Source organism: Chiloscyllium plagiosum, unplaced genomic scaffold (assembly GCF_037043375.1).
Source record: "Chiloscyllium plagiosum isolate Xiang-an unplaced genomic scaffold, Cpla_swu_hap1 HiC_scaffold_19, whole genome shotgun sequence".
Taxonomy (NCBI): Eukaryota; Metazoa; Chordata; class Chondrichthyes; order Orectolobiformes; family Hemiscylliidae; genus Chiloscyllium; species Chiloscyllium plagiosum.
The window spans coordinates 20,207,919-20,223,290 of NW_028270157.1; the positions used below are offsets into that span (position 1 = coordinate 20,207,919).

General features: G+C 44.0%; 1 protein-coding gene across 1 annotated transcript in view; it reads right to left on the reverse strand.

The window, feature by feature from the left end:
• The window catches only part of LOC122559784 (CD9 antigen-like), a 33,437-nt gene extending 18,337 nt beyond the window's left edge, over positions 1–15,100 (reverse strand). Inside the window, exons 1-2 of the mRNA XM_043709801.2 lie at positions 14,910–15,100; positions 7,019–7,121 (exon numbers count right to left, since the gene is read on the reverse strand). Of these exons, the coding sequence (XP_043565736.2) occupies positions 7,019–7,121; positions 14,910–14,972 (166 nt within the window). The 5' untranslated portion in view covers positions 14,973–15,100. The remainder of the gene's footprint in view (positions 1–7,018; positions 7,122–14,909) is intronic.
• Between the last annotated feature and the right edge of the window lie 272 nt (positions 15,101–15,372).

Here is a 15,372-nt window from a genome sequence, read left to right on the forward strand (position 1 = left end):
ACAGGGAGAATGTGCAAACTCCACACAGATAGTTACCCGAGGCCGGATTCGAACTCAGCTCCCTGATTACTGTGAGTCAATGGTGCTAACCACTGAGCCACCATGATCTGGCCTATATGTCGCTCTGGATCCACAGCAATATGGCCGACTGTTAACTGCCCTCTGAGTGGGCTCAGAAAGCCACTCAATTTAAGGGCAATTTGGGATGGGCAATAAATGCTATTGTTTTCAGCAACACCCACATCCTGTGAGCAAATGGAAACAAACATCTGACGACATGGCCTGGGTTGCAAGTCCCACTGATATCTCCCACACCAGACTCTGACTCACCTTTCACAGTGTCACAGTTGTGAACCATTCCCCTCTCCCCATCCCACCCACCCTGCCCAGTAGACCGACAGCACAGAATGATACCATTTGCTGGCACCCCCCCCACCTGACAAATTACTGGGTTCAAGCTCCATGGTGACCTCCTCCCCACCTGCTCTTCATTTTCAGTATGTAACAAAAGCACAGAAAGGTAAAGGAAAGGAATGAAGGAATGGAAAGGAGGGAGTGGAAGAAGGTAAAACAAACTAAAGAAAGGAAGCCAGGTGGAAAGGTGTGAATGAAGAGAACAGAGCAAGGAAGGCGGGGAGAGTATGAAGGAAGGAATGGAAGAGGGAGGGAGTGATATGGTAAGAAAGGATGGGGAGGTAGTGGCATAGTGTCAATCCCAATGCATTAGAGGCCTGGGCTAATGCTCAGGGTCATGGGTTCAAATCCCACTATGGCAGCTGGTGGAGTTTGAAACCAGTTAATATATGCTAAATGTCTGTAACAGTGACCGTGAAACTATCATCAACTATTGCTGTAAACCTCACCTGGTTCACTAGTGTCCTTTAGGGAAAGAAATTTGCCATTCATACCCGGCCTGACCTACATAAGACCAGCAGCAATGAGGTGAACTCTAAACTGCCCTCTGAAATGGCTCTGGCAAGCCCCTTGGGTCAACAGCAGTTTGGGATAGGCAACAAAGGCTGCCCTCACCAACAGTGATCTCACCAACAGTGCCCACATTCCTTGAAAGAACAAAGAAAGGAAAGAGATGAAGAGGAAAGAAAGAAGATGAGAAAAAGCAAAATGGAAAAATGTAAGGTGGGCAAATAAAGGAGAAAGTCTATTTGCAGAGAGTAGAACTGATGTTCGGTATGTAATAAATGCACATCCATAAGTAGTAGCCCTGAACCAAGCCAGAAGAGCATTTTCGATCTGGTTTTGGATTGATTTATTATTGTCACTCGGCACAGTGAAAAGGTTTGTTTTGCAAGTAGTGCAGGCAGATCATACCATAAAAATTGCTTTAAGGTAATGGAACAGAGTGAGGAATACAACATTATGGCTGCAGACAGGGTGCATAAACAGTGAGATCAACATTAGATTTAAAATCTGAGAGGTCCATTTAGCCATTGAGATTCCTGATGAAGGGCTTATGTCCAAAACGTCAACTCTCCTGTTCCTCGGATGCTGCCTGACTTGCTGTGCTTTTCCAGCACCACACTCCTGACTCTGATCTCCAGCATCTGCAGTCATCACTTTCTCCCAGGTCCATTTAGTAGATAATAACAGCGGGGAAGAAACTATTCCTCAATCTGTTGGTACGTGTGTTTAAGCTTTTATCTCTTTTGCCCAATGCAAGAGGTTGGAAGAGATTTTAGCTGGGGTGGGAGGGGCCTTTGATTATGTTGGCTGCTTTTACTTTTCAATGAAGGTTTACTGTATCCAAGTTCCAGCGAAGCAGACGGGAGTTTGTTCCCAACAGATTATCTCAGGCTCTGACACTACTTTTCATCATTTACATAAATGATTTGGATGCGAGCATAAGAGGTATAGTTAGTAAGTTTGCAGATGACACCAAAATTGGAGGTGTAGTGGATAACAAAGAGGGTTACCTCAGATTACAACAGGATCTTGATCAGATGGGCCAATGGGCTGAGAAGTGGCATATGGAGTTTAATTCAGATAAATGCAAGGTGCTGCATTCTGGGAAAGCAAATCTTAGCAGGACTAATACACTTAATGGTAAGGTCCGAGGGAGTGTTGCTGAACAAAGAGACCTTGGAGTGCAGGTTCATAGCTCCTTGAAAATGGAGTCGCAGGTAGATAGGATAGTGAAGAAGGCATTTGGTATGCTTTCCTTTATTGGTCAGAGTATTGAGTACAGGAGTTGGGAGGTCATGTTGCGGCTGTACAAGACATTGGTTAGGTCACTTTTGGAATATTGAGTGCAATTCTGGTCTCCTTCCTATCGGAAAGGTGTTGTGAAACTAGAAAGGGTTCAGAAAAGATTTACAAGGATGTTGCCAGGGTTAGAGGATTTGAGCTACAGGGAGAGGCTGAACAGGCTGGGGCTGTTTTCCCTGGAGCGTCAGAGGCTGAGGGGTGACCTCATAGAGGTTTACAAAATTATGAGGGGCATGGATAAATAGACGAAGTCTCTTCCCTGGGCTGGGGGAGTCCAGAACTAGAGGGCATAGGTTTAGGATGAGAGGGGAAAGATGTAAAAGAGACCTAAGGGGCAACCTTTTCACACAGAGGGTGGTACATGTATGGAATGAGCTGCCAGAGGAAGTGGTGGAGGCTGGTACAATTGCAACATTTAAAAGGCATCTGGATGGGTATATGAATAGGAAGGGTTTGGAGGGATATAGGCCGGGTGCTGGCAGGTGGGACTAAATTGGGTTGGGATATCTGGTCGGCATGGACAGGTTGGAGCGAAGGGTCTATTTCCATGTTGTACATCTCTATCACCCTGTGACTCTATGAGTGCACAGAACTGTTAAGTGGTTGTCTGAGAACAAATGCTTCATGAGTGACTGAGTGATTTCTCAGAAGAATGATCAACTATTTCACTGCCTACTTAATACATATTTTCATTGTTCTCGTTAAACAATAGGGGAAGTTGTTTCCGAGGATTTTTGAAGTATTCACAGACTTTCCATTATCACTTCCTCTCACAGGCAGCCTGAAGTAAAATCAATCGTGGCCTACTGCCACGTTAATCTAAAACTGGGAACAGGAGTCGGCCATTCAGCCCTTTGAGCCTGCATTGCCATACTGAATGATTATGACCAAAAGCTAACTCAATGCCATATTCCTGCTTTCAGTCCAAGTGCAAGGAAGGATGGCCATTGTTCCATCATTCTATCTGATAATAACTGATTTAGCTCAGTCCTACTTATCTGGCTTTGCTTCATATTTCTCTAAATTGTAAAATAATTCTCAGTCTCTGGATTACAATTTCTAATTGACCCCCGACATCCACAGACTTCATGGGGAGACAGTTCCAGATTCTCACTCCCCACCGTGGGACAAGTGCGTCCTGACATCAGTCTGGAAGTGTTTAGGCTCAAGTTCTACTGTCGTGCCAGACTCCCACACCCATGCACCGCATCCAAAGGCCCACCACAGTCACACTGCCAAGGAGAGGGTGAATAGTTCTTCTTTATCTCCCCTATCGAATCATTCCATTATTTTAAACACCTCAGTTCAAATACCCTTCAACCCCTAAACTCCAAGGATTTCTTTTGCAAACTGTCCTCATAATTTAACCATTTACTATTCAGGTGACGGTACTGCATTCACTTCAATGCCAATGCGACAGAGCAAACCTCAACCCAGAGCTCAGTAATTGAAGGAGGACCAGTGCTGGAGGTGGTAGTTCAGTAAATCCTCCCCGTTGTTTCAAGAGCAATTGCTAACCCATTCCTGACAGGGTGAGGAGAATGTGACCACCGTTCTAGTGAAGGGCCTTTGCCCGAAAAGTCAATTTTCCTGCTCCTCGGATGCTGCCTGACCTGCTGTGCTTTTCCAGCACCACTCTAATCGTGACTCTAATCTCCAGCATCTGCAGTACTCACTTCTGCCTAGAGAGAGAAGCTGATCTGATACCGCACCGGAAATGTTGACACTTTTTCTCTCCACAGGTACTACCAGACCTGCTGAGTCTCTGCAGCATTCTCTGTGTCTGTGTGGGATTCCTCCGGGTGCTCCGGTTTCCTCCCATAATCCAAAGACGTCCAGGTTAGGTGAATTGGCCATGCTAAATTGCCTATAGTGGTCAGGGATGTGTGGGCTAGGTGCATTAGTCAGGAATAAATGTAGAGTAATAAGATAGGGACATGGGCCTGGGTGGGATACTCTTCGGAGGGTCGGTGTGGACTTGTTGGGCCGAAGGGCCTGTTTCCACACTGTAGGAATTCTATGATTTTATGAAAATGTGCCATTCCTTAAGTCCCAAACAAGGAAGAGTTGCAACCAAAGCTCTGTGTTCTAACTGTGACCAAGTCTCATTCACTTATTAACTCCAGGGATGCTGACCTCCATTTGCATCTGATCCAGCTACACCTTAAATTTGATTGATTGATTTATTCAATGTCATGTGTACCAAAGGACAGTGAAAAGCTTTGTTTGTGAACAGTACAGGCAGATCATTGTAAGCAAGGATGTACAGATCAAAAATACTTAAACAGAGGCACATAGGTTACATTGGACAGGGCCTGCACTAGATGACAAATCCACATTCCTATTTTCAAATCCCTGCATGTTCTTACCCTTCCCTAAATAGGTGATCTGCTTCAACTCTACACTGCTCTCAGATACCTGTGCTCCACTGGTCATGGCCTCTGAAATATCTCTGATTTGCATCATATTTGATCTCAAAATGAGTTTTCAACCACATCTGGCCACCAAGATCATCTACTTCCATGTTAATGTAAAACGAGGAACAGGAGGAGGCCATTCAGCCCTTTGAGCCTGCATTGCCATACTGAATGATTATGGCCAAATACTAACTCAATGCCATATTCCTGTTTTTACTCCAAACCCCTCTCTGCCTTTAACACGTAAACATCGATCAAACTCTTTTTTGAATATACTGTGCAAATTCCACAGCTTGATTGAAATTCCATTGATTTTGATCACTTCAGTTCATTTGCTGCTGAAATCCTCATTTGTGCACTTTTTAAAAATGTATGCAGGCGTTGTGGTCATACATTCCTAATTGCTGAGAGGGCAGTTAAGAGTCAACAACATTGTTGTGGGTCTGGAGTCACATCAAGGCCAGACCATGGTGGCTCAGTGGTTGGCACTACTGCCCCACAGCACCAGGGACCCAGGTTTGATTCCACCCTCGGGAAACTGTCTGTGTGGAGTTTGCATATTCTCCCCATGTCTCTGTGTGGGTTTCCGTCGGGTGCGCCGGTTTCCTCCCACAAACTCCCACCACCAAAGATGTCCAGGATAGGTGGATTGGCCCTGCTAAATTACCCAGAGTGTTCAGGGATGTGTAGATTAGGATGTTAGCCATGGGAAATGCAGGGTTATAGGGTAGGGAGACGGGTCTGGATGGGATGCTCTTTGGAGGGTCAGTGTGGATTTGTTGGGCCAAATGGCCTGTTTCCACATTGTAGGAATTCTATATACATAAAACACCAAGTAACGAAAGCAGATTTCCTTCCCTAAAGGATATTAGTGAACTAGATGGGTTTATCCCCTAACAATTGGCAAAAGTTTAGTGATTATCATTAGGCTGTTAATACAAGATTTTTATTGAACTCAATGTCTACCATCTGCCAAAGCAGGATTTGAACCAAGGTCCCCAGAATTTCACCTGGTACCTAGTCCAGGGATAATACCACTCGGTCATTACCTTCCCCCAAAGCATTTGTCACCTCTGGACTTGACATTTCAAATGCATTCCTGGCTGACCTCCCCACTTCCAAAACAATGACAGTAAAGATAAACCCAACAATTACAGAGCAGTCACTTTAACTTCAGTAGTGGGAGAACTTCTAGAAACAATTATTCAGGATAGAATTAATGGTCATATGGACAAAGTATAGCTTAATCTAGAAGAGACAGAATGGATTCGTTTAAGAAAGTTGAGTTACACTGGAGTTTTTTTTGTAAAGGTGGCAAGGTTTTGATGAGGGCAATGCTGTTGATGTGGTGTACGTTGACTTTCAAAGTGCATTTGACAAACTGCCACATCTATCCTCAAAGTTATAGTTTATTGAATAAGAGGAACGGGAACAACATGGGGAGAAAATTGGCTGAGTGACAGGAAACGGAAAATAATGGTTAATGGGTATTTTTTGAACTGCAGGAGGGTGGGCATTGGAGTTCCCCACTGGGACTCTTATTTTCCTGACGTAGATACATGATGTGACAAGTGCATGTGACAATTTCAAAGTTTGCAGATAATATAAAACTTGAGAGTATTGAAAACTGAGGACGGTGTAGAACTTCAAACGTGCATTGTCAAGTTGGTGGAGTGGTCACGTAGTGAGTAGTTAAGGTATGTCTACTGGAGGCAGATTCAGTCGAGGAGCATAAGAGAGTAAAACAGATGCTGTAAGTCAGAAGCAAACACAGAAATTGCTGGAAAAGCTCAGCAGGTCTGGCAGCACCTGTGAAGAGAAATCAAAGTTAACGTTTCGGGTCCAGTGCCTGAAATGTTAACTGATTTGTCTTCACAGATGCTGCCAGACCTGCTGAGCTTTCTAGCGATTTCTGTGTTTCTGAATGTAAGAGGATGTTAAATGATAAGTTAAATAGAAACAATGTACAGAGTTACAGGGAAAAGGCAGGAGGCTAGCATCAAGACAAAATGCTGAGAGAGTCAGTGCAGAAACAGTAAGCTGTAACACTCCTTTCGCACCACCCTCTGTAAATCTAAATCCATCCAGAATTCTGATCTTCAAATCCTGATTCGTGGCAAGCCCTCTTCATAGACCACTCTAGACCAAGAAGTGATGACTGGGATGGGAAGGGGTGAAGATAGCTGGACATATTTAATACAGCAGCTTTGCTGGGCTGGGAGCCTGGAAAAACAGGTGATAGTTGAATGGAACTTGGTGAGAGTTAGAAAGCAATGGGCAGAACAGTGAAGGAACCAAGAGACCAGGGGGATGGGATCAAGTTTGGATTGAGAAGCAGCGAGAGTTGAAAATTTAATTGGATTTCACCAAACACTCACCAATAATGAATTTCTCCCCATTCGCACCAACTTCGTAAAGACTTTTTGTCCTTTCATCAAAGCGAAACCAAAATGCCAGTAGCAAAATGATGAGTCCCAGCAACTGGAAAGTAACAATGAGGAAGGTGATCTTAACATTGTTAATCATGAAGATTTTATAGGAAACAGTGTCTAATATATTTATTCTTAATAAACTGCATAGCGCATGAACGTCATTTAGGGAAGGAAATCTGCCTTCCTTGTATGGTCGAGCCTACATGAGAACCCAACCCACAGCAATTTGTGACTCTTAACCGCCCTCTTGAACAACCAACACACTTCTCAGCTGTCTGCAAGGGACACAGGGTTCAAGAATGTGGCGAGCCATCAGCTTCTCCAGGACAATTAGGCATGGGCGGGCCCTCATGTTCCTTGCATGGGAGTCAGTGGTGTTATGTAGTCATAGAGATGTACAGCACAGAAACAGACCTGTCGGTCCAATTTGTCCATGCTGACCAGATATCCCAACCCATTCTAGTTCCATTTGCCAGCACCCAGCCCATATCCCTCCAAACCCTTCCTATTCATATACGCATCCAGATGTCTTTTAAATGTTACAATTGTACCAGCCTCTACCACTTCCTCTGGCAGCTCATTCCATACATGCTCCACCCTCTACATGAAAACATCGCCCCTTAGGTCTCTTTTATATTTTTCCCTTCTCACCCTAAACCTATGCCCTCTAGTTCTGGACTCCTCCACCCCAGGGAAAAGACCTTGACTACTTATCCTATCTGTGCCCTTCATGATTTTATAAACCTCTATAAAGTCAGCCCTCAGCCTCTGACGTTCCAGGGAAAACAGCCCCAGCCTACTCAACATCTCCCTATAGCTCAAATCCTCCAAACTTGGCAACATCCTTGTAAATCTCTTCTGAACCCTTTCACGTTTCACAACACCTTTCCGATAGGAAGGAGACCAGAATTGCACGCAATATTCCACAAGTGGCCGAATCAATGTTCTGTACAGACGCAACATGACCTCCCAACTCCTGTACTCAATACTCTGACCAACAAAGGAAAGCATACAAAATGCCTTCTTCACCATCCTAACTACCTGCAATTCCACTTTCAAAGAGCTATGAACCTGCACTCCAAGGTCTCTTTGTTCAGCAAACACTCCCTAGGACCTTAACATTAAGTGTATAAGTCCTGCTAAGATTTGCTTTCCCAGAATGCAACGCTTTGCATTTATCTAAATTAAACTCCATCTGCCACTCCTCCGCCCATTGGCCCATCTGATCCCATTATAATCATTGGTAACCCTCTTCGCTGTCCACTACATCTCCAATTTTGGTGTCATCTGCAAACTTACTAACTATACCTCCTATATCCACATTCAAATCATTTATATTAATGAAGAATAGTAGTAGATCCAGCACTGATCCTTGTGGCACTCCACTAGTCACAGGCCTTCAGTCTGAAAAAGAACTTTCCACCTCCAACCTCTGTCTTCTACCTTTGAGCCAGTTCTGCAAAATAGGTAGTTCTCCCTGTATTCCATGAGATTTAACCTCGCTAACCAGTCTCCCATGGGGAACCTTGTTGAATACTTTACAGAAGTCCATATAAATCACATCTACTACCAAGCTTTTATCAACCTTCTTTGTTACTTCTTCAAAAAACTTAATCAAGTTCCTGAGACATGATTTCCCACACACAAAGCCATGTTGACTATCCCTAATCAGTCCTTGCCTTTCCAAATATGTGTAAATCCTGTCCCTCAGGATTCCCTCCAACAACTTGCCCACCATCAACGTCAGGCTCACTGGTCTATAGTTCCCTGGCTTGTCTTTATCTCCTTTCTCAAATAGTGGCACCATGTTAGCCAACCTCCAGTCTTTCAGCACCTCATCTGTGACTATCAATGATACAAACATCGCAGCAAGGGGCCCAGCAATCACTTCCCTAGTTTCCCACAGAGTTCTAGGGTACACCTGATCAGGTCCTGGGGATTTATCCACTTTTATGTGTTTCAAGACATCCAGCACTTCCTCCTCTGTAAATGGACATTTTTCAAGATGTCACCATCTATTTCCCCACATTCTAAATCTTCCATGTCCTTTTCCACAGTAAATACTGATGCAAAATACTCGTTTACTATCTCCCCCATCTCCTGCAGCTCCACACAAAGGCCTCCTTCCTGATCTTTGAGGGGCTCTATTCTCTCCCTAGTTACCCTTTTGTCCTTAATGTATTTGAAAAAACCCTTTGGATTCTCCTTAACCCTATTTTCCAAAGCTATCTCATGTCTCCTTTTTGCCCTCCTGATTTCCCGTTAAGTATACTCCTACTGCCTTTATACTCTTCTAAGGATTTACTCGATCTATCCTGTCTATACCTTACATATGCATCCTTCTTTTTCTTAACCAAACCATCAATTTCTTCAGTCATCCAGCATTCCCTATACCTACCAGCCTTCCCTTTCACCCTGACAGGAATATACTGTTTTTGGACTCTTATTATCTCATTTCTGAAGGCTTCCCATTTTCCAGCTGTCCCTTTACCTGTGAACATCTGCCCCAAACAGCTTTCGAAAGTTCTTGCCTAATGCCATCTAAGTTAATCTTCCTCCAATTTAGAACTCCAACTTTTAGATCTGGTCTATCCTTTTCCATCACTATTTTAAAACAAATAGAATTATGGTTGCTGGCCCCAAAGTGCTCCCCCACTAACACCTCAGTCACCTGCCCTGCCTTATTTCCCAAGAGTAGGTCAGGTTTTACACCTTCTCTAGTAGGTACATACACATACAGAATCAGAAAATTGTCGAGTACACACTTAATAAATTCCTCTCCATCTAAACCCTTAACACTATGGCAGTCCCAGTCTATGTTTGGAAAGTTAAAATCCCCTACTATAACCATTCTATTATACTTACAGATAACTGAAATCTCCTTCCAAATTTGTTTTGCATTTTCGTGCTGACTATTAGGAGGTCTATAATACAATCCCAATAAGGTGATCATCCCTTTCCTATCTCTTAGTTCCACCCAAAAAACCTCCCTGGATGTATTTCTGGGAATATCCTCCCTCAGCACAGCTGTAATGCTATCCCTTATCAAAAATGCCACTCCCTCTCCTCTCTTGCCTCCCTTTCTATTCTTCCTGTAGCATTTGTATCCTGGAACATTAAGCTGCCAGTCCTGCCCATCCCTGAGCCATGTTTCCATAATTGCTATGATATCCCAGTCCCATGTTCCTAACAATGCACTGAGTTCATCTGCCTTCCCTGTCAGGCCTCTTGCATTGAAATAAATGCAGTTTCATTTATCAGTCCTACCTTGTTCTCTGCTTTGTCCCTGCCTGCTCTTACTGTTTGACTCACTTCCTTTCTTAACTGTACCAATCTCAGATTGATCTCTATCTCCCTGGTTCCCACTGCATCCCCCCACCCCATTCCCTACTAGTTTAAATCCTGCTGAGCAGCTCCGGCAAGCCTCCCTGCTTGTATATTAGTCCCCTTCCAATTCAGGTGCAATTCATCCTTCTTGTACAGGTCACTTCCACCCACAAAAGATTCCAATGATACAAAAATGTGAATCCTTCCAGCTCCTCGGCCACGCATTTATCTGCTCTATCCTCCTATTCGTACCCTCACTAGCTCGTAGCACCGGGAGTAATCCAGATATTATTACCCTCAAGGACTCGCCTAACTTTCTGCATTTTCCCTTCAGAATTTCATCCTTTTCCCCTCCTATGTCATTGGTTCCAATGTGTACAATTACCTCCCAATGAGACACATCTGTCGCAAATTCACCTGCACCTCCACACACATCATTTACTGTATCCGCTGCACCCGATGTGGTCTCCTCTACATTGGGGAGACAGGTCGCCTACTTGCGGAACGTTTCAGGGAACACCTCTGGGACACCCACACCAACCAACCATACCGTCCCGTGGCTGAGCACTGTAACTCCCCCTCCCACTCCGCCAAGGACATGCAGGTCCTTGGCCTCCTCCATCGCCAGACCCTGACCACATGACGCCTGGAGGAAGAGCGCCTCATCTTCTGCCTGGGAACCCTCCAACCACACGGGATGAATGTAGATTTCTCCAGCTTCCTCATTTCCCCTCCCCCTACCTTATGTCAGTCCCAACCCCCGGACTCAGCACCGCCCTCTTGACCTGCAATCTTCTTCCCAACCTCTCTGTCCCCACCCCCTCTCCGGCCTATCACTCTCACCCTCACCTCCTTCCACCTATCGTGTTCCCAGGGCTGCTCCTCCAAATCCCCTCCCCCCTACCTTTTATCTCAGCCCACCTGACACACCAGCCTCATTCCTGAAGAAGGGCTTATGCCCGAAACGTCGATTCTCCTGCTCCTCGGATGCTGCATGGCCTGCTGCGTTTTTCCAGCATCACATTTTTCAACTCTGGTCTCCAACATCTGCAGTCATCACTTTCTCCTAATTACCTCCTGCTGGCCCCTCTCCCCCTTGAGAACATTCTGCACCCTCTCTGATCCTGGCACCAGGGAGGCAACACACCATTCTGGTTTTTCACTGCTGACCACAGAAACATTGATTTGTGCCTCCAATTAGGGAGTCCCCTAACACAATCTAATAGTAATGCAACTAATCTAATAATTCAGCACTCCAGGTTAACGTTCTGGGTATAGAGTCATAGAGATGTACAGCACGGAAACAGACCCTTCGGTCCAACTCATCCATGCCGACCAGATATTCCAACCCAATCTAGTCCCACCTGCCAGCACCTGGCCCATATCCCTCCAAACCCTTCCTATTCATATACCCATCCAAATGCCTCTTAAATGTTGCAATTGTACCAGCCTCCATCACATCCTCTGGCAGCTTATTTCATACACGTACCACCCTCTGTGTGAAAAAGTTGCCTTTTAGATCTCTTTTATATCTTTCCCCTCTTTCCTTGTGTGTTCAAATCTCACATGCAGGAGGTGAAATTTGAACTCAGTTAATAACTACAATAAAAGACCATGTAGCTACTGTTGGTTGTTGTAAAAGCCCATCTTATTCACTCATGCAATTTAGGGAAGGGAATCTATTGACCACACCTGACTTTAGCCAACATGTGACTTCAACCTCACAGCAATGTGTTTAACTTTTAATTGCCCTTGAAATGGTCTGGCAAGTCATTCAGTTCCATGTCAATTAGAATGATAGAATCCCTACAGTGTAGAAATAAGCCATTTGGCCCATCAAGTCCACACTGACCCTCCAATGAGCATTCTCCCGGACCAATTCCCTTACCCTATCCTAACCTTGTAACCCTGCATTTCCCATGGCTAATCCATCTAGCCTGCACACCCCTGGCAACTAAACATGGCCAATCCACCTAACCTGCATATCTTTGGACTGGTGGGCAGGGGGAACCAGAGCACCCAGAGGAAACACAGGAAGAATGTACAAACTCCACACAGGCAGTCGCCTGAGGGTGGAATCGAACCCAGGTCCCTGGTGCTGTGAGGCAACAGTGCTAACCACTGAGGCCTCTGTGCTGCCCAATTAGGAGTGGGCAATAAATTTTAGTCCAGCCAATGATTCCCACATCATACGAATAAATAAAGAAAGTGTAAATGAAAGGTATCGTTGATAATAGGACAATCTTGTTTATCAAATGAGATGTTCTCTCCATCATCCATGGACCAATAGTGTGAAATTTCCCATTGAATATCATTTATAGGGGCTCATTCATTCAAAGGTATTGGCTTAATACCATGTACTCAGAGAGGGATGGTTTTCTGTCATGTCTTTGCTGACTTCCAGATGTTCAAAATGCTTTACTGCCAAGTGAGGTGTGCTTCCTGTAATGTGGGAATCGCAGCAACTAATTTGCCTGCAGCAAGAGCCCATATTGCAACAATGAAAAGTTCATTTTTTTTAAAAATGGTGTTTGCTTGAGGAATAAATACAAAAACATTGTGCAGGAGAGCCAGAAGAAACTCTCGTGTTGTGGGGATTCAATTCAATATCTTCAATAAGAATCTGCAATCATGCAGCATTCTCTTGGTAATGTATTGAGAGCATCAGTCTGGATTCTGTGGCTGAGCTGGACTGGGATTTGAACTTACAACTTTATGGCTCAGAGGTGAGAGTGCTATCCAATGAGATATGGCTGAAAAGTAACAAACACCAGTCTGGTCATGAATGGTGGATTGACTACAGCAGTGAATGTAGGTAAGTTCAAACAAAGTTATTAAAATGCAATTGAAAACGCAGGAGAGACCAGAGAATCACAAGAACATTAAAAAAAAAGGAGGAAAGCAACTGAAGAAGAAAGGTAGAGAAGCAAATTAACTTTGCTGTAATTTGGACATGAATTTTCACTTCAGGAGATTTGTCTGGAATTGTGACTGCAAGTTACAAACAGCTCAGTGAAACAGTGTGGACTCATATACCCTGTTCATTCAGGGTTTTATACCATTCTTTCCCAAGTTACAGAAAACCAACAGGGGAATCTTATGAAAGGTTGACCATTTCAATTCTAGATAGTAATCTGACATCTTTTAGCCTCTCCTATTTTATTTTGGGGACACTGCAGCTTTGCTGGGTCACTCTTCTCCATCTCTATCACCCATTCCTCTTCCAATTCTATTTAAGTCTCAGATTTCCTCTTCAATTTGCTGTTACTGCTGAGCACAAGCTGGCGGAGTGTCGATAGCTGTGGTTTGGGCAACAACAATGGCCCTTTTACATATACTGCAGAAGTGTACTGTGCATCAGTTTTGTTTTTTTCACTCACGGCACCTAAATGTCACTGGCCGGCCAAGCCTTTATTGCCGCGTCCCCATTACCCTTAAGAAGGGGGAGGTGAGCCGCCTTCCTGAACTGCTGCAGTCGATGTCCTGTCGTGATATGCACAATCCCATTAGGGAGTGAATTCTAGGAACTTGTCCCAGCAATACTGAAGGAAGAGCAATATATTTCCAAGTCAGGATGGTGAGCAGTTTGGAGGGCGAACTTGCAGTTGATGAGTGTTCCCAGGTATAGCTGCTGCCCTTGTCTTTCTCGGTGGAAGTGGTGGCGGGTTTGGAAGGTATAGACCAGAAGTTGTCAAACTTGATTTGTCCAAACTGACTGAATATACATCAACCCCCAGCACTCATTCTGTCGGTGCTGCCTCACATCAGTTTGCCCTCTCCATTACCTGCCACCTGCAACCTTCAGGGGAGACCATGGAAACAAGAAAAGCCACCACCTCCCCAAACGCCCAGTACCTTAACAACATCTTTCAACTACGCTGAGAGGTGGCAGCAACCCTTTTAGAGCCATGGGCTTGAACCTCGAGATTGATTTCAGTTCGGATTGAAGCGAATGGAGTTCGCACAATGTCACACAAAACAAAATGAACCTGACTGAAGATCTTTGAACATCCCACCAAGTTCCTGGGCACTGCTAAATACCCATCCACACAAACCATGGCAGGGATATGCGCAAATATACCTCCAGTTTGCTGCTCTCAGAAAAGGCCAGAGAACATTCAGTGTCCGATCAAGGCAATACAGTGAGACACAGTTCCAGCACAGCTATGTAACTCAACCATCAGAACCAAAGAAGCATTGTTTTTCCCTTCAACACAAGCCTCAAGAAAAGAGCTTTTATCTAAGGATTGTTTTAGCCCCCATTTTAAAATGCACAAAAGTTGCTTTATAATAATTTTAAAATTATTTCAAATAATGTTGCAAAGTATGAAAATATTAAAAAGGCATTGATAGATAATTCACTATACAACAAATAAAGTCTAAAAAAATGAACAACAGAGGATCAACAATGACCTTATTATGGTCAATATTCATCTTAGAAATTGCTAAACTCTATTTTTACAAACGAGTGAAAGTCACACTCACAAAACAAGCAGAAAGTCCAACCTACCGCAAATATCAGGTTGAGTATAAGGAGACAATATTTAATGCATCTTGCCTGAATCACCACCATTTTGACAATCCTTCAGCAGAAAGTTTTAGCCCGTGTTGTTTTGATGCAGGACGCTCTCAGCACAAAGTAAGTGACAGACTGCTATTTAACCAAAGTTCAACACAGCATGCAGAAAGCTTCCTGTCCACCCTGTGACTTATTGCGAAATGCAACAATTCCCCAGTGAATGCTTGGTACAAGACCTAAACATCAAAAAGGTTGCAGCGTCACACAGTGTAATAAGACAGAAAGCAAACTGTTATTTTAGAATTAGAATTTATTGTCATATGTATTCTTACAAGAAAAATGCAATGAAGAGTGTTCTAAGCCGCACTAACATGGCACCTATAATGATAGAACTCATGGTAAAATCATAAGTTACAAAATTAAGGAAATATATGACAAAGATCATCAAAGTCCA